The sequence below is a fragment of the Lagenorhynchus albirostris genome, chromosome 15 (genome assembly GCF_949774975.1).
Source record: "Lagenorhynchus albirostris chromosome 15, mLagAlb1.1, whole genome shotgun sequence".
NCBI classification, from domain to species: domain Eukaryota; kingdom Metazoa; phylum Chordata; class Mammalia; order Artiodactyla; family Delphinidae; genus Lagenorhynchus; species Lagenorhynchus albirostris.
The window spans coordinates 76091643-76117833 of NC_083109.1; the positions used below are offsets into that span (position 1 = coordinate 76091643).

The 26191-nt window shown below is 41.6% G+C and overlaps 1 protein-coding gene across 3 annotated transcripts in view; it reads right to left on the reverse strand.

Annotated features, from left to right (window-relative positions):
* Positions 1-9774, reverse strand: part of AUTS2 (activator of transcription and developmental regulator AUTS2) — a 1123105-nt gene extending 1113331 nt beyond the window's left edge. For all 3 annotated transcript variants that reach the window (XM_060122925.1, XM_060122924.1, XM_060122923.1), the window contains exon 1: positions 9147-9774. In XM_060122925.1, coding sequence (XP_059978908.1) covers positions 9147-9455 — 309 coding nt within the window. In that variant the 5' untranslated portion in view covers positions 9456-9774. The remainder of the gene's footprint in view (positions 1-9146) is intronic.
* Positions 9775-26191: the final 16417 nt, after the last annotated feature.

Below are 26191 nucleotides of genomic sequence, written 5' to 3' on the forward strand. Positions count from 1 at the left end.
TCAAGGATAAGAAACCCTCATATCATCACCCTAATATTTATTTTTTCTTTTACATCCTCACTATGGAGGGGAGGGGGGGTGTTAAAAAAGACTAATGGACCTGCAGAGAAAGGCCAATTGTACACTGGGGGAAAGATACTGGGTAATAATCAGAACATTTCTTGGAAAAAATGGGAATCTTTACAATCATGGTTGATCATCCTCATTTGCAGTTATTATTATTATTATTTTTTTTTTACCTTCCAATGTTCTCAATCCTTAGAAATCCAAGTACTGAGGAAAAGCAGTCTCCTAGTTTCACTGGATAACACTGAGAGCCTCTAACTCCCAGTGTGATCTTAAGCAGGACAATTAACCCCTCTAGGCTGTGTTTTCATTTGCAAAATGAGAGGTAGAACTACAGCATTTCTCAAGATAACAACTGTGCCTCTAATGCTGCTCTGGCTTAGAAAGCACATCAACCAACAATAGCTGAACTGAAATGGATCAAAAGACTGCTCTGAAAAAGCTGAGGTCCTAACTTTAGGATAACACCCCCTGAAGATGTAGCTATGCACATTAATCTCAAAACTGTAATTTTCACAAATAATCAAACTGATCAGCCTAACAAATGAGAAAGGAGCAAACTTTGTAATATGTAGCAACGCACAAAACCAAATGCTTGTTTCCCCTTTTGCCTCAGTGAAAGTATAATTTCACTTGAACTATATAAGATCATTTCTTAGAACAGCACAATCCAGGACCTTCATTATTTTTGCCAACTGAACATGTACAGAGAGAATGGGTGGAACACTGGAATTTCTAGTATGTGGCTGGAAAACAAGTGATGTTCTAATGTTCAACTACTGTTCCATCTACATCTTTATTTCCTTAGGGTTGTTTTTTTTTTCCTCTTACTTAGTTTCTAACTATGGAAAACTATTCACTAAATCACCTTTAGCCAGCAACCTTTAGCCAGTAAGCATAACTGAACAGAGACCCTAGCAAACAACCAAAAAAAAAAAAGTCTACTTCACTATAACTATCGAGAAATCAGTGCAATACTAGACTCTCTTAATTCCTCTTTTCAAGCTCTAAAATATCACTGCCATGAGAAACTTTGCAGAAATGTAAAATGAAGTTGGTGGGTTGTACTACACGGGAAGGTAGGTGTGGAGACAAGGAAAACAACATCCCTGACATCCCTCAGGAATCATCACAACTTGACCCTGGCATTGACTTAAATCCTGTCCCAGATTCAGTCTAAAGGTATCACATTTCACCCATATAACCAAGAGTCGCATTTTGTCTTCACAGGCTGTGTTTCTATATCTAACCCAGGTCATTTCAAAATGCTTCAGTTAATAACAACCACACAGTACCTGCACTTTGAAGGCTTTCTGTCAAAAATGAATCCCAACCTGCATTAGCCATTTTCCTTTACTTACAAACTGTGGGCTTTCCCTCCTCCTCTTGTGACTCCATTTTACTTATGTCCAAATGCCATATGTCCGCGCACTTGGGTTTTCCAGGGCCCAGAGATATGGCACTACATGGTAGAGTGGCAAGCCAAAACGACAAAATATTTGTATGTACTTGGTCATTTGTGGTATTTATTCAGGCAAACTCTAACCAGAGCTCACAAATGAATGAGAAATCAGAAATGATGAGCTGATACAGCCCAGAAAACTGAGGCAAGCAATTTATCCTCATGGGGCTACCTTCAGAGTCCCTCAAACAGACTGTCAATGTTCAAATAATGAAGGTTTGTAATTTAAAGCTCTACATTTCATTCAGAACTTCCTAAATCCACTGCCTTTCAAAATTCGTAATTTTGATAACTCTATCTCAGTAAAGGAAGAGAAGAGGAAAGGGGGAAGGAAGTTGGGAGGGAGGGAGAGAAGGAGGTAGGCGGGCAGTGGGTGGTGGGGAGTCTACTGGATCCTAGGATGAGACTGACACATGCACTAGTATATGAAATAAAAACCTAGAAAGACGGCAGCAATACAAATGATTTCAGGCTACAAGTCCCCTTGCAAAAGATGGAATCAGAGACTGAAAAGGAATGACACAAAGAAGGCTGTACTTGCCTAGTCTCTTCCTAAGCAAGCAAAGGAAGCCAGACTAAGTTAAATCTACCCCTCCCCTCCTCAGTCACTAACAGCATAAAAAGGATCTATTCTTTGTGACCTTACAAGATAGGTACTGACTGCATACCCCCTACCCTGCAGGCTTGTTAGAAGAAATGAAGTAAGAACACAGTTCAGATCTGGAAGAAGAAATGCAAATTTAGGGTCTCACCAGCCTTAAATTCTATGCCCCACTTCTAGAAAAAAAAAAATCTGCATTCATCTATTCATTGAACAGGTACACATTATATAAGAAAAACTGTTCTGACCCAGCTAAATGTCCCTAAACTGGTTTTGATCCTCTCCTGTCTTGGGTTTCGCCAAATTAATTCCCTTCCTGCTCTTCCAAACTTCAATTATTTGAGAGTTTTTTAATCTGATTTTTTTCCAGAACTTTCTCAAATGAACAGCTGCTATCCCATTACCAAGGTCTTTTTCCTATATCAACAAAATATTGGGTTTAATCCTAACCCTGAAAAAAGTGTTGTTTCTTGAGAAAAAAAAATAGTATGAGGCACTTTTACAAAGTTAGGCTACACTTAATATGTTAGTATATTACAGCATAGGGGTAAAATAAAATGTAAAAACTAACCCACCATCCACCCTCTGCGTGCGTGCACACACACACACACTCCCTCCATCAAAAAGTGCAATTGACCTTATGTCCAAAGCCTTTGGACATATGCCTTATGTCCAAGCCTTTGGACCTTATGTCCAAAGGCTTCCAAATTTAGCAAGTGGAACCTAAATTATTCTTTAACAGCTGCCCTCAACTCTTATTTTTCTTGGCTTGGGGACCTTATTTCTAATCCTCACATTCTCACATTCTCTCAAATCACCAGTTATTTTTGACAGCATATAGAACTGTTGTATAGTTAGAATCTCTTTAACACCCTCAATGCTCCTTGAATCTCCTGGAATCATGTTGAATGCCCTGTCTTTTTTAACCCTTTTTCAATGGTGAAAGCTAGAGGAAAACACTCTCAAAAAGGATGAAAGGGTAAACATTAACTTTGTGATTCAGTTTTTAAATTTACTAATTCATGTATACCCTGCCTACTTCCAAACAAGATCTAAAGTAGTTCATCCCAACTACTAACACAGGCATGCGGAATCACCACACCGCCATCTTCGTCCTCATCTCCCATAAATACTCCTGGAGTGATGCTCTGCCTTGTTCGGTGAAATACTGAAATTCAGTAAGCAAAGTAATATACTTGAATTCATAACCAAGCACATTCACAGTCCTTTTTTTTTTCCTGTAGACTTTCTCACCACTTAGGAACTTCTCAGATCCTAAAGCTATGCAAATTGTCTGAAGTGAAATGCTGGAACTGACCCATTTACTCCACAGTCCCATCCCAAACTTCCCAAGATAGAAAGCGAAAAATGTAACAAAAACATAGCTCCATAGTTTTCACTTGCTGTGTAACAGCAGATGAAGGGTTCTGACCTTTCTTGAATGAACACATCATACATAAGCGAGCAAAAGGCAGATAATTTGAAGCCTTTATTTTAACATCAGTGTCAACCTCCTTTCTCATCCAGCCTTCTTTGCCAGCTTGCTAAAAATCAGCAGTACAGGAAACCAGAAGGAACCAAGATAGGATAAAACTCACTCTGGCTGGAAGGCAGCTTGGTAGCATCAGAATTGGGCTGCTATCCCAATGAAAGAACTATTAATGAGATCACTCACCAATATTCACCTCATGTGTGGGGTTGTTAACAATCAATGAAGGGCTGACACCAGGCAGGAAAAGGGAGCAGAAGGAAAAGTGGACTAATCATCATTATTTACATCTCACACTCCCCTTGCCACTCCTACTTAAGCAGCAGCCTCTACTCTGACTCCAAACTTCTGTGCCTGGTTTTCCAAGTTGTCTATCATCAGCCCACTCACCCTAGACTCAGAGACTATCAAGTGCCAAGATCTGGAAGGGACCATTGAAATCTTTTCCAGCATTTCCCATACTGGATTATAGATTATGAATTATAATGCCAAGAATGAAAAAGTGCCCTGTGGTCTTATAAATTATGAAATAAGGCGCATCACTTCTCCTTCTCTAATATTCAAAACTCATATACACATTACAAAAGACTTCTAACCTGGGCAGAACAAATCACCCATTTAATTTTGTCTAGCCCATCAAGTTCCAAAACTATCTGAGAGTAGATCACATTTTTTTGGTCTGGAACACAACCTATGAACGTCCACAGAACTATGTTCCATTCCAGCTTGGGTACCTTTGCTCTAAAACTACTCTAAACCTCTCAACTTGTGGAAAAAGAAAATGAGGCTTTAAAGAGTGCCTTCCCAAGGTCACTCAACTAGTTAGGACAGCCAAGCCTGGAGTGTGGGTCTCCACTGGTCTCCCGACTCCCGAACAAGCACTCTTTCTTACACAATTTTGTTCTCATTTCCACCAGCACTTCCTTGCCCGCAAAACCTAATCACCCATCTTGTTTCTGTGCCTTCTTCACCATTCCCTCTTTTTAGAATGCCCACCCCCCCACACTCCCTCCGTGTCTATCCAAATCACTTCAACCTTCTAGGCCCCATATTCTCCAGGAAGCCTTCTCAAACACTTCAGCCTATCTCACTATCCCTTCTCTGAAAGCCTATTGCACTTAGCTGGTATTAGGCATTCAAGTGCCTGTTTCAAAATCATTTTATAGGTGCTGGACTTCATTTTTCAACTAAACTGCACACTCCTTCAAGACACTATATATACTTTAGGTGTCTGTACTCTTTCTAGTATCTTGCACATATCAAACACTCCATGAATATTTGCTGACTGATACAAGGAAAACGATTAATGTTTTTTAAACAACGGAATAAGTGAGACTTGACCATAGTAAATTATTATAGCCTACAAACCTGGCACGTTACAAGCACATCAAATTCTGTACAGCCTATTTACGCTACCAATGTGTGGGTAAGCCCTGAAACACATAGGAAATGAAGACCACATGAAAGTCTTCGTTTGATCCTCCACCCACCAGAAATGAGTATTCCTTCATTTTCACCAGCCTGCAAAGCTCCAACTAGCCTCCTACCTGCTAATCCCACAATTTCATCTTCGCTTCCCTTGGTCAGTTGTACAAAAGGAGGCTGCCCTAAGAACCCAGTACACAGCAGCCGAGTGAGGGGGAAAATAATGAATTTGCAAATTTTCAGTCATAGTGCTCACATGGCTTCCTAATCAAGACTACACAGAAAGAAATGCAAATAACGACAGAAAGGTAATATTATCTGGCACATCTGGGCATGCTGACAGTTACTAGAACCCCAACATTCCCATTTATACTTTGTTTGCTGGAAACCACTTTTTAATGAGGCTTGATATCTGGGGATATTCACTTGTATTCAAAGAATATTCAAATAAACAATACCATACCAAATGGTAATTCTGCTTCTCAAATGCATAATGAAAAGAACACCATGTTCAACTTTCGCCTCCTCACTTACCCTCTTATCTTCTATCATGAGGCTCTTCACAATCACATACTTGAACTTCAGGGCACAATTACTCAAGACAAGTGTCCCTGCAGAATACGAAACTACCTCTGCCAGTTTCACTGCATATAAAGTGTGGGACTTCTCAAACCCCATCCAAAGCTTTCATTTTAAATAAGAACCAACAGTAGTGAAAAATAAATCAACATAAAAATGTAGATTCTCATTAGACAAGTTTCTTATTTTGCCTCCAGTACTGTAAGTAAAACCACAGTTAGTCTGGAACAATTTTATCAGGACATTTCATTATGAGTTAGGAGCCTCTTCTTAAAAGGGAAGTCAAAATGAGCTACTCTAGACAAAACCATAGGCGTCAAATGATGTGTCCATTAACACCCAAAGTATACACTCGACAGTTAGCTAGCTACTGCTCTGAACCCACATCAGCTTAAAAGCCAAGCTGTGCAAGCCAGTATTTCTAGTTTCTAATCACAGTATCATACTAGCAGCAACCTTGATGACACGTGGTGACAACTGATTTCATTTCTACACACAAAAACACAGTATGTATTTAGGATAACTCTTAGAATCTCTAATAATTCTTAACATTTACAAGCACTCCTGTAACATACATTTCTGTCCAAGTTCATAGTTTAGTTGCCTGTTTCCTAATAAGCTCTCACATTTCTTAGTGATAGTTCAGTAAATCTTCCAAACTGAGTACAGTGGGACACCAGAGGTTTTATTTTAATGATCACCACACACATATGTCTGACCATCCAGCATGGACACAAACGTGATAAGCAGCAAACAGTTCTACCTTTTCCCAGAGAACCAGACATACATGATGATTTTTATTCCCCACTGTGTGTTTTTAACCTCAGAAGTGTATTTACAGCTTTCCTACAAAAATTAGGATGCCTAAATGTGAACACTGACCGGATATTTGATGATATTAGGGAACTGTTGTTAATTAACCTAGGTGTGATAATGGTACTATCGGTTTGGGTGGGTTTTTTGTGTTTTTTTGAGTCATTACCACTTAAAAAATACATACCAATTTCTCACATCACATCTAGGAGGAGAGAATGAGTAGATGGCATAAAGATGAGACATGAGTTGGCAACTGTTGAACCTGGTGGTGGTGTATCAGTACACTGGGGACTGCTATACTGTTCTCTGTACTTCTGTATATGTTTAAATTTTCTATAAAGTTTTAAAGAAACTTTTTAAAAAGTTAGACCTTTATACCCACACAAAGATATTCAAATGATATTCAGATATGAAGGTAGTGTAATATTCAGGTAACCGAAGTAACCTGGGTTTTGAATCTGGAAAAGTAGCAGAAAAATAATCACAGCAAGGAAAGGAATGGTATTAATGGTACATTTCAAACTTGGCCTTTAAAAATTAAAAATTTTTTTTACACCCAAAAGAAACTAGAATGGGCACATTTTCCCACAAAAGCCAGATGGATAGACATATATATCACAAGCCCAGTCAAATATTTATTAAAAGTAGAACAATCAAAAACAACTGCATAAATTATATTTATCTTTACTTGGTCTTCAAAAATGTTCATGGGAATCTGGAGGCCCCTCTTGCTTACTGAGAAGGGCCACACAGCAGAGCAGGATAACCATGCAGGAAGCAAAACCACTTATAAGCAGCTCTTACAAATACTGTCCTAAACCATCCATTGATAGCAACCAAATCCTAGGCAGCGTTTTCTAATTCATGTACTAGGACACGTATTGACATTTCAATTCCTATTTTAAAGCAAAAGAGAGACAGAGAGAAAGAGGTCACACTGTACAGTCCCCTCCCACCTTGGCAAAGTTGAAGCCACAGTTAGAATTATCCTAACAAGTGGTGAGCCTCAACACTCAAAAGAACTCCGTAAGATCCATTTTAGCCAATAAACCACCAGTTCTAGAACCCAAGGACAACTGATTCAATCACTAACATCAGAATCTATGGCCACCAATACCACCACCCTCCCTTCCTCCCCAGCCACTAGCCACCATCCACCACCATCACCACCAGCAGCCCAACCAAAAAGCAGTTTAAACAGAAAAGAACAACCCTAACAGGAAGGCTTCCTTTTTAAAAATATTTAAACTTGACACCCAAACACACACACAGAACCAGCCGTCTAAACCTCTAAACCTGTACAGTTACCGCATGTGAGACTTAAGCTGTCATTAACAAAGCTTACGTCTGAGCATTGCAAACAATACCATAATAACAGCAAAAACCAAAGGGAAAAGGAAAAGTTTCTTTCAGGAACCTCAAACCATCGCATCAGGTGCAGAAAAGGCTAGAAACCAACTCCTATCTTGGTTTTGTTCTTAAGAAAGCCGGACCAACTCTGCAGAGTCTCAAAGCGCTCTGTATGTGTGGCGTGTTGGTGGTGGAGGAGAAAAAAGGGGGTTACTTTTATACAGGCCAGTGACCCATGCCAGCACCAAATCAGATCCATCCAGGTAAAGAGAGTTTCCCTCTGACCCCTGGACAATCTCCTCCTACCGGCCCCCCATCACCACCCCCAAGGAGCCCTTTAGCTGGCAGAAAAACGTGCATTTGGAAATCAATGCTGCAGGTGCCCAAAGAATAAAGAAAGACACACAGAGATATACACACACACAAAGCCAATCAGAAAGATAAAAAAAAGAAAACTCAAAAAAAAAAGGAAAAGGAGAGGGACAATTGGGTGACAAGCCCTTCAGATACCCGCTAGGATTTTATTCTTTCCTCCCACTAGTGCTCTCTATTGTACATTTTTCTGTCCTTTAACCGAATTGCTCATGTACACACACATGTGCATATGTATGTGTACAGATAATATTACAATTAACCCTTTCTGTAATAGAGCCCTGTACGGAATACAGAAAGATATTCCATCCTTTCCTCTCTTCCCTCCCCTCCTCCCTCCTTTCTCCCAACCAGGAGAAAACGCCCCCTTCCCCAGCTTCACCAAAAAAAAAGAAAAAAAAAAAAAAGGAAAGAAAGAAAAAAGAAATGAAAAGAAAAAAGGAGGCAGGGGAAGGGGGGCAAAGAACCACAAAACCCCATCAGTCTCTGGTCCCGAGGACACCCAGGAATGGTCTATACAAACACACACACAGGGACATATGGCTCTGTAGAAAGCACACAGAGAACCGTCCACAGGCGCCCCAAACCCAGCAGAGACTTCCACCAGCCAAGAAGCCATGATTGGGGAGGGAGAGGAGGAAGGAGTAGGGGCAGAGCTCTCCGTGGAGGGGGGCGCATTGTTGTGATGCCTGAACCCCTTTCTTTCTGCCCATCTGCTGTGGAGGGGGTGCAGGGAGGGGGCGCAGGGGGAAGGCGAGAGAGAACGAGGAAACCTGGAGACCAGGCACGGCTTGTCGATTCCCTCCTGCTGCCTGTCTGCCCGCGCCCCCAGCTCCCCCCCCCCGCAACAATAAGACCTCAGCCTAGACAGACAGACAGCCAGACCGACCGGAGCGCGGCGGGGGAGGCAGCAGAGCCGGGCGCAGCCGGCGGAGGGGGGGGTCGTGCCTATAAAGGGAAACCGGGGGGAGGGGGGTCCCCCTTACCTCCAGCGCTTCAAAAGTGACAAAGCTGGTCATGGCAAATCCATCAATGATGTCCTCTTCGGCTGAGGTGGACTCTCTCCGCTTCCTCCGCGGGGGTCTGGGCCGGGACGGGGCGGAGGACGGGGGCTTCCCATTGTCTTCCTTGTCGGAGCCCGACGACGAGGCGAACGAGGGCGCCCGGGTCCGGCCGGCCCCGCCGCCGCCGGCCGCGCCGGCCCCCAGTCCGCCCCGGGAGCGCCTCTCCCGGTCTCGCTGAGACCGCGACCGCCGCTTTTTGCGGAGTCCATGGCCCCGCGTCGGGCCATCCATGGCTCTGCTTCGCCGGGGTCTCCCCGCTCGCCGCCTGCCCGCCACAGGCTCCGGCCGCGGCCGCACAAAAAAATTGACACCAATCCCTCCCTCCCCCTTCTCGGCTTCCCTCCGCCCCGAGGAGGGCGCGGGGGAGACGGCGGCCGAAAGAAGGGTGAGAGGGGAAGAAAGAGCGGAGAAAGAAAAGGGGGAAGGGGCGGAGAGAGGGAGGAGGGACGGGAGCGAGGGCGAGAGGCGAGGAGCCCAAGTGCGGGGCTGCCCACAGCACCGAGGGTCGGAGATTCCTGTGAGCAGCGCCGAGCAAAGTAATGGCTGAACACACAGGTCTCCTTTAGAGGGGAGAAAAAAAAAAAAAAAAAACTCACCAAGCAGGCAATAAATCAGAATAGCGGAATGCTTTGATCAAGAGACTAGGAGGCTCCGGGGAGCCCTCCCCGCGGCCATTCTCCGCCGCGCCCCCCGCCCCCCGAAAACGCCTGCCCCCCCTCGACTCCAAATCGGGCCCGAAAAGGTCGCGGGAAAGTGGGGGCAATGAACTTCACCCGCCCCTCGCGCAGGAAAACACCCCCGACGCCTCTCACACACGCCTCAGAGAAAACTCACTCCCTGGCTCCAAAATTTTTAAGAAATGCATCCAGGGGAGGCCAAGGCTTCCAAGCGACCTGAGAGGGACGAGACCCCCCAGAGAGGGAAGCATAATAATGAAATAATTAGGAGGGGAGAGGGCGAAACTGGAAGAGGTGGAGAAGGGAGGTGGAGGAAGGGAAGGAGGATGCTGGAGCAGTTGTGGGGTTTGCTTTTCGGGCTTGGAGGGGGGAGGAGGAGGAGATGAAAGAAGAGAAGAAGCAGCCCCTGAGGCTGCCACCCACACCCCCTCCTCAAAAAAATATTTTTTCCAGTCCCAGAGAAGAGGTCACCCTTCCTCAAAAAAGGGAGGGGGCGAGTCAGTCGACGAGGAAAGCAGAAAGAAATCTCCAGCGGGAGAGACACCGGTGTGCCGCCGCCGCCGCCTCTTCTCTTGGCCCAGCCTGAGGGAGAAGCACGGCCAGGAAGCGCCGGGAACGCCGCTCTCACCGCCGCCGCTAACGCTGCCACCGCCGCCGCCGCGAGAGCCCCGAGCCGGAGGGTGCACGGCGTGTCCCCCGGCGGCTGCAGCGGGAGCCCGGGCACGGCCCCATCCTCCGCCCGCCTGCCTCGCTCAGCTCCCGCTCCTCCCCCTCCGCGGCCGGCCCACCGCCGCCGCCGCCCGCCTCAGCCCAGCCCCGCGCCCGCCCGCGCGCGCCGCGCGCACGCGCACCGTCCTCCCCGCGCCTCGCTCGGCGCGCGCTCCCGCCCCCGCGGCCCCGGCCGGCTGGATCACGTGGCCGGCCGGGCTCCCTCCACCCCGCCCCTCCCCAGTTGTAGAGTGTGTAGAAAGCAAAAGGCTGGGGGCTGGCCACGCTCGCGAGCCCAGGGCATGCGCGCTGGGGCGGCCGGGCCTGCGCACTGGGGGAGGAGGGGAGCCAGGAATGGGGAGCTAGGGCGGGTGGGGGCGTGGAGGGTGCAGCCCGCGTGCGGTCAGCTGCGACCCGCCAGAGTTGGCGCGCGGGAGTGTGGGAGCCGCGGAATGTTCCCGCCAGTCGCACCGGGGTCAAGTGCGGGCCGCTGTCGCCTGTCTACTCCGCGCGCCCAGCTCAGCGCCCTCCTCCGCGCCCTCCTCGGGACACTTGTCCTTGGACCCCCCTACCCCAGGCCAGCTGGAGGCGCCCCGGCCGCATTCTCCAGAGACCCCCCCCAGGGTATTTTCCTGGGGCGACCTTCGCAGCGAGGGAAGGAGGGGATTCAGAGAAGGATACCGGGGTGGAGGGGGTGGGGGTTCCCCGAGATGGGGCGCGACTGCAGGCGACAGAAAACGGAGCGGGTGTCAAAGCGCGGGCCTCTGCTCCGCTGGGGGGCACTGGGAGGCCCCACGGCAGAGTTGGAAACTTTTCTGCCACGTGGTAGCACAACGCGTGGCCGAGTGACCCCCGCACCCTAATGACCTCTGAGCCCTCCTAGCCTTCGAGCGGGGGCCCTTGACAGGCGCGGGAGGCTTCGGAGCAGCGAGCGCGCGTCCGGGTGCCGAACTTGAACCTCGGCTGCAGCGGCCTAGGGCGAGGAGGCGGGGCTGGAGGGGGCGGGGACCGCCGCAGACAGAGGACCCGTTAGACCCGCAAAACACAGACCCTGCCACAGAGGGCTTCCTTTATCTGGGGAGAGGGGGGTTCCCTGCTTTTCCTGTCACTGCCCCTCCTACCGCCGCGAAGTAGCTGATGCTTATAAAAAGTTGTATTAAAAGAGTTGACTGCAGCCCAGAATAGATCATCAAACGCGACCAGCCTCTCTGGGTAAAATAGCTGTACGTTTTCGGGGCACTGGAATTTCTGATACGGATCAGAAAAACGCCGACAACCCTTTCCACCAACCTGTTAGTTACCCAGGTCAATTTATGTCCAGGTACATAAACACCATGGCACATCACCCCTTACCCCCAGTACCCTACACTTGGAAGAAAAGGAAAATGAACGGACGTTTTTTAATTGCCCACAATGAATCAGGCACCGTACTGGGCGCTTTGTACATGATTCCTCCTCTTTGAATCTAAATCTGCACGTTTTGTTAGTACAACTGGAAGAAGATAGAAAAGAAAAAGGACGTGACAACCAGACATAACTAATATTCATTCAATCATTTCTTCATTTAACAATTATTAGAGCCTGTTATGTACCAAGCACTGTGCTGGGAATACAGTGGTCCATAAAACAGAGAAGGTCTTCCTTTTTAGATCTTAATGTTCTAGCAGGCAAACCTCACTCATCTTGCACTTACGACAATTTAATGGTTGGTCATTCCCTTAAGGCACAGTTGTTCAGTGTCCCCATTTCCGGATCCCAGGTCTGGATCTTTCTGAAGTCGAGGTAGGGAACGGAACCGGATAGGAGGATGGTGGACGCTGAGAAACAAGAGCAAAGAGGAGCAACCACTGAACCGTGAATGAGACTCAAGCTTTCTAAGTGTCCAGGGAACAAACCATTTGACCTTAGGCAAGACTGTTAAATGATTAGTTTTCTCATCTGTAAGTCAAAGAGTTTCAATATGTTCAGAAAGTCTCTTTTCAGGTCTACCACTGGCCTTCTCAAAACACGTATTTTCAAGTAGATGGAGTGCTGTATTTCTTGAAACTAGTAACTGATAGTTGGGATCCGACGCAATTTATTAGGAACAGGGTGCCACCTTCCAAAATTACCTGCCTAAGATAACTGAGCCTGCTGCCCCTGGAGCCATTAACTAAAACAGTACCTCTGTACACAGTGTAACTTCTTAGGCATTGTCCCAACAGCTGCTGAAATCTACTCTGAGGTTATCAAGCTCATTCCTACAAAAGAAAAAAAAAAGGCAAGGTCTTTGTAATTTAAAGCAAGGATCTGGGCTTATTTTTAGTATTTTTAAGAATGTGGAACATAAATACTGATAAGTTTCAAGGAAAACTAGCAACTAATGTACTTACAGTCACTGTTCAACAACTTTGGGGGTTGGGTTGAGGAAGGTGTGAAATTGGCAAATATAATAAAAAGTATAATATTAGTGACTTTCCAGAGTAGCCCTTGGCAGTCCTGTCTTTAAAGAGTAATGTCTGATAGGAAAAAAAAAATGGATGGTAATGCACTGCATCCAAGAACCTTGCCTCTGGCAAGAGTAATTTGCAAATGCATTTTGGGATAATGCTTAAATGATTTTTTTTCAGGGTGCAAGTGTAATGCTCACTGGAATTGGTAATGCCTTTTGGGTCAGAGTCTCAATTTTCTTCCATCAGTGAATTAAAATTGTTTGTGGATTATATTGCCCATATTTGTTTCTGATTCTCCATACTGTCTATGTTGTAAGAGCTAATGATTAACAGACACCATATAATAAGCTAAGCACTTACTATGTGCCAGGCATTGTTCTAAGATGCATTAAAATAAATATCTCATTTAATTCTCATAAATCTTGAAAAAGGTTTTATTATATCTGTTTTACAGGTAAGTAAACTGAGCTGTAAGAAGTTTAAGCATACTTGCCATAGCTGTTTTGTGGTAAGCTGAATTTGGCCTGAGTGACTCCAAAAGTTGTTCTCATAATTGTAATGATGAAATGCCTTCCTCAGAATGATTCCTCAAGTAATCAAATGCTATATATATGGTACAACCACTTTGGAAAACTGCCATGTATCTTAAAGGTAAACATATGAAAATACTTTGGCCCAGAAATTCCTTTCCTAGGAATATACTAATATCAAATATATACCAAAAGATATCTATTAACAGCTCAGAGCAACACTATTTATAATAACCCCCAAACTGGAAAACAATCAGAATGTCAATTGACAGTAACGTAGATAAATGATTGGTGATATATTCATATAACGGAACACTATACATCACTAAGAATGAACAATCTGGTTTTTAAAAAATATTTATTTATTTTTGGCTGTGTTAGGTCTTCGTTGCTGTGCGCGGGCGTTCTCTGGTTGCGGCGAGTGGGGGCTACTCTTCCTTACGGTGCGCGGGCTTCTCATTGCGGTGGCTTCTCTTGTTGCGGAGCACAGGCTCTAGGTGCATGCGCTTCAGTAGTTGTGGCACGCAGGCTCGTGGCTTGCGGACTCTAGAGCGCAGTTGTGGCTCGTGGACTCTAGAACGCAGGCTCAGTAGTTGTGGCACATGGGCTTAGTTGCTCCACAGCATGTGGGATCTTCCCACCAGGGCTCGAACCCGTGTCCCCTGCATTGGCAGGTGGATTCTTAACCACTGTGCCACCAGGGAAGCCCGAACAATCTGCTTCTAAATGCAGTATTATATATGAATCTCAGAAATATGATGCTAAGTAAAAGAAGTGAGACACACAAGAGTATGTATTGTACAAAAACAGGCAAAACTCTTGTGCTATCAGAAGTTAGGATAGTAGTTACCCTTGAAGGGAGCTAATGACTGGGAGGGGCCATAAATAGGGCTTCTGGAGAGTTGGTCATATTCTGTTTCCTGGGATTGGTACTGGCTGCTCATGTGTGCTCAGTGTGTGAAACTTCATCAAATTACATTTCTCTGTATGTATATTACACTTCAACAACAAAAAAATGTAATGCTATGTGGGGGTATTGTTTGTGTACATATGAGTACCTATATAATACTTCATTTTTTTTCATGTATTGATGTCACTACCAAAATGCTCATCAACAGTAAAATGGATAAGAAAGCTCTGGTTTATTCACACAATACCATACAGTGTGACTATCCAATGGAATACTGTAAGTAAACCAAAATAAAGCATAGCATATTAGGTAGCATATAGGTTTCTTACTGGGCAGAACAAAAGATAAAGCTTAGGGGCTTCCCTGGTGGCGCAGTGGTTGAGAGTCCGCCTGCCGATGCAGGGGACACAGGTTCATGCCCCGGTCCAGGAAGATCCCACATGCTGCGGAGCGGCTGGGCTCATGAGCCATGGCCGCTGAGCCTGCGCGTCCGGAGCCTGTGCTCCGCAACGGGAGAGGCCACAACAGTGAGAGGCCCGCGTACCACTAAAAAAAAAAAAAAAAAAAAAAGATAAAGCTTAAACTTGAAATGGGCAGCTTGAATGAATTCATAATTCATATCAGCAGAAGCTTAGGTGATTTCTTAGCTAAAAGTTTGTAGCTGATAAAGAGTAAAGCTAAAAAAATAATTCCAAAAAAGGTTGCTTGTTCAGTAGGGAAGACACTCAAGTGGTTGTGGAATACACAAAGGAAAAAACTTACATCTGTATTAAGGAATAAACTACTTAACCCAGGAGAGCCTCTCCAGTTGTGCAATCTTTTATTCGAATCAATGATTAATACTCAAACTACATCTTGAACATTCAACCTTGACTAGGCAGAGAATACTATTATAGCTCAACAACTGAACTAAACTCTGAGCCTTACATGCAGTGGTAGCTATTTTGGGTATCAGATTTTCTAAATTACTAAATTTTTACATCCCTCTAAGTCTTGCACTTTGCACTCTGCCAACACAGCAATTGTTAATACATCCTTCTTGATATTACATATTGGTATATAGTGTTTGAATTTAATTTATTAGGAAAATTGATTTTTAACTCAAGGCACTAAGGTTTATGTTTTGGTCATTTATAACTTTCAGTTATGTACTTGGCCCTGAGACCAAGGTAGAAATGAGCTGGCTAATGGACCTATCTTTATGCCATTTCCAAATGAACAAATAAGGAGACTAACACATTAATGTCCCTCTCTAACATTCGTAAGTCATTTTTCATAGTAAATATTCCTGGGGAGATGTGATAGCTTGCTTTAACTGACAGGTAGCCCATCAGCAGTAACATTGTTGTAACTTTGCACTGACTATCACCTGCTGTTTTAATTTTTTTCTGCACTGGAAGTTGTTTTTCAAACTGCAGTTTTAATGTACAAAAAGAGTGGGGGAGGAAACATGTAGTTCAATTTGCTATATGTTGTGCTGCTTTTATAATATCGTACAATAATACAATCTTTCATCATCTCTGCAGGTGCCCCTGATGAATGACACATTGATTAACCCATATTCTTCAGACTCTGCCATATGGAGCCAATGAAAGATACCTGCTGGTGACCAAATGATGATCACATGAAAAGGTAGTTCTGGCAAATTTAACAAGCTTTAGATTTTCACAAAACCAATTAGTCTTCCTATTCCTTCTCAGGGCAATCCTTTCTATTGATACTTAAAGGGTCATTGAGATGGTCAGGTGGGGAAATTGATGGATAATCATAAGAAAAAACTGTAAATGACTTTTTTTTTTTTTTTTTGCCGTACGCGGGCCTGTCACTGTTGTGGCCTCTCCCATTGCGGAGCACAGGCTCTGGACATGCAGGCTCAGTGGCCATGGCTCACGGGCCCAGCTGCTCCGCGGCATATGGGATCTTCCAGGACCGGGGCACGAACCTGTGTCCCCTGCATCAGCAGGCAGACTTTCAACCACTGCGCCACTAGGGAAGCCCCCGTAAGTGACTCTTTAACGCTACCAATGGGAGATCTCCGTATTTATTACTGATTAGAACTCTGAGGATCAATTTCTCTATTGGATTTGGTAGATAACTTGTGATGGTTCATGATTTTATTTTTATTTGAAGAGCAGTATAGATCTAAAAGGATCAGATTCAGATAACATCCTGGTTGAAGAAGTTATCAATCCTTTGGAATTACATGAAGAATATAATAAATTATAACCCAGACCTAATTATAAGCTCCTATTTATAAAGCCTAGTAAATTATTTTACATTTCAGTTCTGTTCAAGGTCTTTCACCATCTGGTCCCAGTTACAGTATTAACTTCCTTTATTCCGGCATATATATTTCTATGCATCCTAAGCTAGCTCTTACCCAGAACATTTCCATGCCTTTGCCCATGCTAGTCCATCACCCCAGAATCTCCTCTCCTGCCATCTGGACTTACTGAATGTCTACTCATTCATCGAGACCAATTTATCCATCAACACCAACTCATCCAAAAAGTTTATGCAGATTGCTACTTCCATTCAGAATCAACAGCCTCTTCTCTCCCTATGTGGCACTTTAATTTATGTATATTTCAACGTATTATTATATATTTCAAAATAATATAATGAACAATCATGTACTCTCCCAGAAGCTTAAGAAATAAAACATTTCCAAAAAACTTGAACCCTCCTATGTATCTCCTTTGGTACTGAGTCCTCCTCACTCTCCACTCCTTAGCCTCCCCACCCTTCCCCACCCTCCCCATAGAGGATCATTATCTTGAATTCCATGCTTACCATCGCATGCATTTCTCTATATTTTTGCTTCATTGGAAGTATCCCTAAACAACATATAGTATTCTTTTGCATGTTTCAAAATTTACATAAATGATATCAACCTAAATCTATTCTTTTAAAACTTGTTTTTTATATTTGATGTCTTATTTGTGAGAGTTATTGGTGTTGATACATATAGTTCCTATGCATTCATTTTCACTGTCGCCTAATATTCCGGTATATGATTATTCCATAACATATTTATTTATATCTTGTCTACAGACATTTAGATTGTTTACAGTTTTTGTTATTATAAATACGCAGGTGCACAAAGAGACACGACCCCTTTTTCCACACTACTGTTACAAAACTTACCACACTCTTCTATTATTTTGTTATTATATACACATCTCGTGACTTTTTCCTATCACCTGATAAACTCTAGAGGATAAGGATTGGCAGGTGCCCAATAAATGTTAACTGATTTGATAACTTATCCTTTCTGTATTTGAGTTGAGACTTTGCAGGCTCAGGCTGTTGTCTTTTAATTATAGTACAGAAGAGGACTTGAATTTTTAGATTTTCATACTTCTACTTCAGAAATCCTAAAAGGAAGGAAGCATCAAGTGAGAGTTGATTGGTCAGACTTAGTATAAAACTTGGCTCCTACCAAGCATCTGTCCTCAAAAATGAGTTGGTAGTATTTCTGTGTTCCTCAATGCCTCTGTCAATTTTGGAACACAGTAGATGTTTCTCTACGATTATGATTACCCAGTGATCTCATTTTGCTTCAAGTGCCATTAATTCTTTGGAAAGATCCTAAAAAGAGGAAACGACATTTTCATTTGTGATGAAAATTTATTGAGGTTCAGAACAAACAAACACATTGTTTCAACTATCCAAATAAAGAATATTAGCCAGTTTCCAGAATGGGCTCATATTACCAAGAATTTTCGTGAAATAGTTATTTCAATAGCAGGTTAGCTGATGAGAAACTAGCTAGCAGAAGAAAATATTTATAATTTGAACTGTTTATAAGTTGTCAATATGATTCTACCATATGTATGTTTTCCCCCAAAGTATTATTTCTTAAATTTAAAAGGGGAATATTATATAAAGATATTATTAGCATTATCATTTGTAATAGGGAAAAAACAGGAAAACAACATAAATGTCCTGCAATAAAGGGTAATTAAGTAATATAACATGGAAATATGTTACAAGTTTATGGATTCGTTAAAATTATACATATGGTTTTGTGATGATATGTTTTTGTTAATCAATGACATAGAACTGTACATACCTTGTGACTACAATTGCTTTTTTAATTATTAAATTATATATTGTCTATATAAAGTTTAGAAGGAACAAAACTACATATATAGTTGATTTATTTTAGTGGCAATATGGATGGAAATTTATTTTTAAATTGCTTTTCTATATGTTAAATTTATAATAATAAATAAAACTGTGTAAGTATAATATTTCTTTTTGAGTGAGATGTGTGTACTAGCATGACTGACTGTCCTGGTTTGCTTGGAACCAAAGGGTTTCCCTAGATAGAAGACATTCACTGCTAAAACTGGGACCTGCGCAACTGGGATGGTTGTTCACTCTATAATGTGTCTTTGATTGGTAGGAGAAGATGGGAGGAAATTGTCATTTTACTTCAATTTTCAGGAAATAAACTAGATACTAGTTTGGTCACTGACCAGAAATTATTACAATTTAACACTCTACTCTTCCATACTGTGGCTAATCTTGGAAAATTGCACACAAAGTCTTAAAGAGACAACCTTCCACTAATTACATATTCACCTGGTATCCATTTCAACAAATGAAATTACTCTCAGCATATGTTAATTTACGTAATTACTGAAACACCAAAATCAGATTAACCACTGTGGCTCAAAGAAAAAAAGAAATCATGGCTCCAGAAAATTGCAAAAGTGTTTTTTAAAACAAGTGCTTTAAAACGTTATTCAACTTGTACATAGTTTTAAAGAAAGCTAATAAAACATGGCTATTTCGTTATTCACTCATGAGACAATTCTGAGTTCTTAACAGTATATTTTGGCTGTATTGCAGCTTAAAAGTAAGTCGTCCTAATATCCTGCACTTTGTTGGTTGTTCTTGTAATCTCCATTGTGCGTGCTTTAGTGGCATAGCACTCCTGTTGGAAGACAAATTATATCCACTACTATTATCTATTTTCATAATTAACAATTACGCAGTTATTCTAGAAGCCCAGCAGCAACAACAATGACATCTTTGTACTTGCAAAAAGCAAGTACTTTTCAAATTCCTGGCTCTTTTTCCCTAAAACACTGACATCATAGTAAAACATTGTTCTCCCTGCTTTGGGTTCGAATCATCTGATAAATTAGAGAAATCTGAAGATAATGAAAGAGGACATATGCTGGTATAATTTTGTAAGGCAAAAAAGTCTTTTCTCAGACTTCTTAATTTCTGTTGCTTGAATACATGGAATCTATTGTTTCATGGTTTTACTTCCTCATTTCCTATGCCAGATTATTATTGCCACTTAAAATGTAATCTTGGGCACAGTTCACCTTCCATGCTCTTGGTTCCAGTTACTGTACTATTATTAGAATACCTTTGCTTTCCAGGATCTTATTTCCAGAAGCTCATTAACATTCTTGATCATCATCATGACTATTATTATTATTTATTTTTGCTCTTTTGTACAGAATGAGCTCTCTTTATAGCAAAATTTGTTCGATTCAGTTTGTTCTCCCTATCATTAATAACTAGTACTACACATTAGTACAGAATTCTGCTTTTGTTGAAAATTAACTCCAATAAATCAAAGAAACATAAGAAAACAAATATGGACATATTGTGGTACGATCTTTCAAGATAAAAACAGAGGTGTGCTCAGATTCTTTGTTACTCTTGCTTGATCACATGGAATCAAGCACTTCACCACATGCAAAATCTACTGCAAACTTTTGCTTCTCCTATATTATTAATTTCTAATTGCATTTCCCATTAATAATACCTTAATCTTATCTAACAGAAATATAGTGATATTACAACCAAAAATATAACAGGGCAGGAATAAGGGAAAAAAGGAAAAAGAAAGAAGAAGGGAAGTTGTAACTCACCATAAAAAAAGCCACACAGAGATTTTATGCATTATCATATTGTATGTACCCATTACTGTCAAGCTCTAGGTCTTATACCGTAGAGAAATTGCAAAGACAGAAACAGTAGAGTGTGTTCTGCTCAACACCCAACAAAAGTTAACTTTTCTTGGATTCCCCACATTAGGCATCCCAACCTTAGCTAACAGCATGTCAAAGTTTCTCTACCTCAGCACCATCACACACACACGCCCAGGCTTATCTCTGGTCAGGTCCATTCTCTTTCTTCCATTCTGCCAGAAATCTGTTGATTATCCCAATTCACCTTTGTAGTGGACAATCAAAACATAATAACCTTACAGTCACCATTGATGATGGATGCCAAAACCTTTGAGAAACAGGATATCCACAAAGTCTCAGTGTCATTCCTGAGATCACTTACTAATTATATGGGGAAATACAATTTTAACATTGCAAACATTTGGTGGCTACCACCTCAACCAAATGATCACATCCTGCAGCACCAAGTATGATATCACACACCTATGATGTCATGCACTGAGGGCACAACAGTACTTACACACTATTCCTTCCAAAAATATTTAACTTGAAACTGATCATTAGGACACAGCTAGACAAATCTAAAGTGAGGGACATTCTGCAAAATGACTGGCCTGAACACTTCAAAAATGTCAATATTGGGAATTACCTGGTAGGGCACCGGTTCAATCTCTGGTCTGGGAACTAAGATTCCACAAGCATGTGTCACGGCTCAAAAAAAAAAAAAAAGTCAATATCACGAAAAGCAGGCAAACAAAAAAGGCCGAGGAATTGTTATCAATAGAAAAAGGGAGAGTAAAGAGAGGGACAATTGAATGCAACAGATGATCCTTGATTGGATGCTAGACTATAAACTATCAGTAAACTACATAGGACACTATTGGGATGATTGGGGAAATTTGAATACAGAGTCTATTTTAGATAATAGTATTGTATCATTGTTAAATTTCTCAGGAAATTATCTTGTGGTTATGTAGGAGAATGTCCTTTTTCTTAGGAGATATATGCTACAGTATTTAGGGATGAAGTGTCATGATGTCTACAATAAATTCTCAAATGGTTCAGCAATGCCTATATATCCAAGAAGGGAGTAGAGAAAGAGAAAAAAAAAAAGGAAGCAAATGTGGCAAAATGTTAACAATTGGTAAATCTAAGTGAAGGGTATATGGCTCTTTATTGAATATTCCTGCAGCTTTTCTGAAGGTTTGAAATGTTATAAAATAAAAAGCTGGGGGAAACATATTAAGCTAAAACCTTGCGTTTTTAGGAAAAAGAAATCCAGAAGTTAATATATTATAGCAAAATGCTTTTCTTCACGCCTACAAGAAACTGCAAAGGACTCCAAATGTGTTGGCCCAAGTGTGACTGTAAAATGAGGAAGGATTAGCCCAGCGGGCTAGTAGGACATTGCTCTATAGACTACATTGCTTTGTACACTTGTTTCAGGAGATGTATTTATATACATATATATCACATTCCATTTTATGTATAATTATATATTATATATCATTAGAGATGCTATAGTCAAACATACCCAATTTGCAAGTAAACAGAGGCCCAGAGAGGGATCGTACCTTGGCCAGTGTCACACAGCAACATAGTGATAGAGTTGGACTTAGAACCCAGGAGTCCTGTGTTTTATTTACTATCTTAAGCTTCCTCATTTAGTTATTTCCACAAAATAAACAGCAACAACAACAGTCAGTTTAGAATTTCTCAAACAATTTCAGTTTAACAAAAAGTTTGTATTTCTTTTGTGAATGAGAACTGCCCAATCCTTCTTTTTCTACCAACCCTCTGTGAAAGTGAGACTACAGAGCAGAAATTTACATGGATCCAAAACCTTAAGCATGTAAGATTTTTGGAAACTAACTAAAGACAAACCTACAACAGGAAATTATTATTGCCAGAAAGCAAAGTTTGAGGACATATGTTTCCTTACATAAATGTGACAGGACAGAAATACAGGTTAACCTAAGGCAACTGGAGAGGAATGATTCTTTGTTTTCAAAGGTTTGAATGAATTTTTTATTACAGTTTTTGAGATGTGGTTTAACTATTTAGTGGATTTTAAAATTATTAGAGGGACTTCCCTAGTGGCACAGTGGTTAAGACTCTGCCCTCCCAATGCAGGGGGCCCTGGTTTGATCCCTGGTCAGGGAACTAGATCCGACATGCATGCCACAGCTAAGAGTTCGCATGCCACAACGAAGGAGCTCACGTGCCGCAACTAAGGAGCCAGCGAACCACAACTAAGACCCAGCGCAACCAAATAAATAAATATTTTTTAAATAAATAGAATTATTAGAAATTTAGTTAAATTCTGGTTAAAAACCTTTTTCTACCACTCCGCTTAATATAACCTATGATGTTTTTATTTCAAGCTCCACAAGTTTTCTTGAGTTACAAATGTTCTTTAAGTATTCCCACTGTAGTTTCTAACTTGAAGAAAAAATACGCAGGAGTCAATTTCTGTTGTTATTGTTGCTATCGATTCCATATTGAAACACAAATATTGCACCCCTTTAAAACCCCTGTTGCATGCATGTCTGTCATAGCAAGAAGATGCAGGACCACAGGGAAAGGGTGCCAGTGGCATTATGCCCATGAACAAGTGGGAGCCAATATCCCCTCTATTTTTCTACCAATCCTCTGTGAAAATGAGACTACAGAGCAGAAGAAAGGACAATAACAACATTATAGCCCAAGTGACCTTTAAAGCAAGTAAACCCTATTATTTGAATGGAGTAATGGATTGGCCTGAGCATTATTAGTCACTCTGGATATGACAGAAGTACACTTTCTGTTACAGCATCAGAGTAATAATAACCTTTTCAGCATTTCATTTGTCTCGAGCAAGCAAAAGGGAGGAGATGTACAATAATAAGAATGCTGTCTTCTGTAAAACTTTTCTCAGAAATATGGCATATTAGAAAATGGAATCTGACATAAATTAATTTGCTTTGTTATACAGCCTTATTCCTCCTATCCCTTCAGGTTGCTTCTGTTTTGCACACAGTGTGTGACGTGCCTTAGAAACCTTTTCTTGCTCTTGGTAATGAAAATCCTGGCTTTTCCCCCTTGAGGTATTATGACCATCTTCTCTGTAAAATATGAACATATTTGATATGTGAACAGTGTATGTATTTCTTTGTTTCCTTCCTTAAGTAGTATCCTAGCATAACTTAATTGTTCCTAGCTGAAATGATGAAACTTAACATTTAGGCATAAAGTACCATGTACGGAAAGATCTTCCACCTGGAGCCAATCTACAAATTCTTACTCTTTCTGGGGAAAAAAAGTTATTTAGGCATATGTATGGCCTTAGAATCCCAAGGCCAAGAAAAAAGACTTTCTTGGCTATATTCAAAATAATTTTATTCACCCTCAGCTAGGCAAACCTAGAGGAAGATTAGGAGATAAGTTGCCCACATTTATCATCATACATTCAATCAATACACTCACTAGACATTTCCCCTGACACTCTATTAAACCAACCCCCTCTACGAGGAAGATAAAACTCTAAATAGAAAATAAGTAGACAGTGATGAACAGCAATATTATCCTTGCCTACAATTTAAGTTCCTAAGACTTTGGTAAACTTTTGAATCCTCTCTGCTCTGGACATAAAACTGCATTTCCTTGTTCTCTGGGGAATATAATTTGGATAACTTGCTCTCTCACTGGAGTTTTATATTATAGGGCAGAAGAATGACTCCTATACTTACAGAATGAGTAGCAATGGCCTAGGATTGCCATAAATATTGGCAATATGACCCTACAAAATAAGGAACCAGGTTGCAGCTGAGGTCCATCTTCTTGATTTCAGGGCACTGACCTGGATATGCATGGGTAAATTTGAGGGTCCTTACTTTAAGGGAAGTGTATTAATCAGGGTTCTCCAGAGAAACAGAACCAACAGGAGAACCAATGCAAATCTATAGCCAGTTCTGCTAACCAAAAGTGGCCCACCAGATGCTCAAATTCATATGCATATAGGAAAAGAGATTTATTAGAAGGAATTGGCTCATGCAATCATGGAGGCTGAGAAGTCCCACAATCTCCCATTTATAAGCTCGAGACCCAGGAAAGCCAGTGGTGTGGTTCTAGTCTGAGTCTGAAGGCCCGAGAACCAGGAGAACCAATGGTATAAATTCTAGTCCAAGTCTGAAGGACCAAGAACCAGAGGGCTAATGGTTTTAAGTTCCAGTTCGAGTCTGAAGGCCTGAGAACCAAGAGCTCCAAGGATATAAGTCCCAGTCAAAGAGCAGAAGGCTAATGTCTCAGCTCAGTAGTCAGGCCCTCAATGGATTAAATGATGCCCATCCACACTGGGGAGAGCCATCTGCTTTACTCAGTCTACTGACTCAAATGCTAATCTCATCTAGAAACAACCTCACAGACACACCCAGAAATAATCTTTAGCCAAATATCTGGGCACCCCATATCCCAGTCAAAATAACACGTAAAACTGACCACCACAGTTAGGAAACTAATATGTACTGACATCTACTAATGTGCCAGGCACTGTTCTCTGTACTTTAACATATGTAATTGATCCCACATAACTGAAAGCTTCAGGAAGGTATGGACCATGTCTCTTGCTGAGCATTACATTCCTAGCATTCAACATAGTTCATAAGCTCACGGTGAATATTTACCAAATGAAGAGGTGAATGAAAGGACCTCATGGAATTCTCAAAACAACCCTGCCAAGCAGAAAAGGTAGAGCATATCCTCATTTTACAGATGAAGAAACTGGGGCTCAGTGAGTTTGAGAAGATTGTATTTCATTAGAGCTTAGAAATGCTGTCTAGTTATCTAAGCATCTTACCAAATAACGAGGGTAAAGCACAATTCTTACTGCCTAATAAAAAACATTTTAAACACTAGAACAAGCTCATGAAATCTAACATCCCGACTTTTGTTCAATAAGCTGACACCATCCCCACCCCCAACTCAGAACACTCTCTCTCTGGATGGGGTGAGAGAATAGCTTTCTGTTTTTAAGCAAAAGACTGAAGACACTTTATCAGTTTACTCACACAATGACATCAGATGTGAGGATCATGTATGACATCTTTGAAGAAGTTGACTGTACTATATGACAGTGTTGTGTTTACCCCAACACTTTTGAATGAGATAGCAGCTATCACTGATACCATTTTACAGATAAGGAAAACACAACCAACGAGCTATTAAGTAATTTAAAGCAGTGAGTAGAATCTGGAATTCTTCAATCCCAGTCTTTCTGCCACATCATAAATAACCTGCTAGTATTGGGTTGGCCCAAAGGTCGTTCGGGTTTTCCATAGCATCTTACAAAAATCCGAACGAACTTTGTGGCCAGCCCGATATATCTCCGTAGAAGTCTCGACTGAGCCTAAATGACTGTGGAATTATTTTTGTCTGACTCACACAGTGTTATTAAAAAATTACAAATTAAAACTCAAGAGATATCCTATACTAATCTGAATTTCTGACTACTTTTAAAAACCCCAAAGATCTGGTAATGCCAAGTGGACTACTATGACAACACCGTCTTCCTTTTACAACACTTTTAGATTGTGGTAAAATATATGTAACAAGAAATTGACCATTTTAACCATTTTTAAGTGTAATTCAGTGACATTAAGTACATTCACAATGTTGTGTAATTGTCACCACTATCCATTTCCAGAACTTTTTCATCATCCCAAATGGAAACTCTGTACCCATTAAACAATAATTCCTCATTCCCTCTCTTTCCCACAGTCCCTGATAACCTCTAT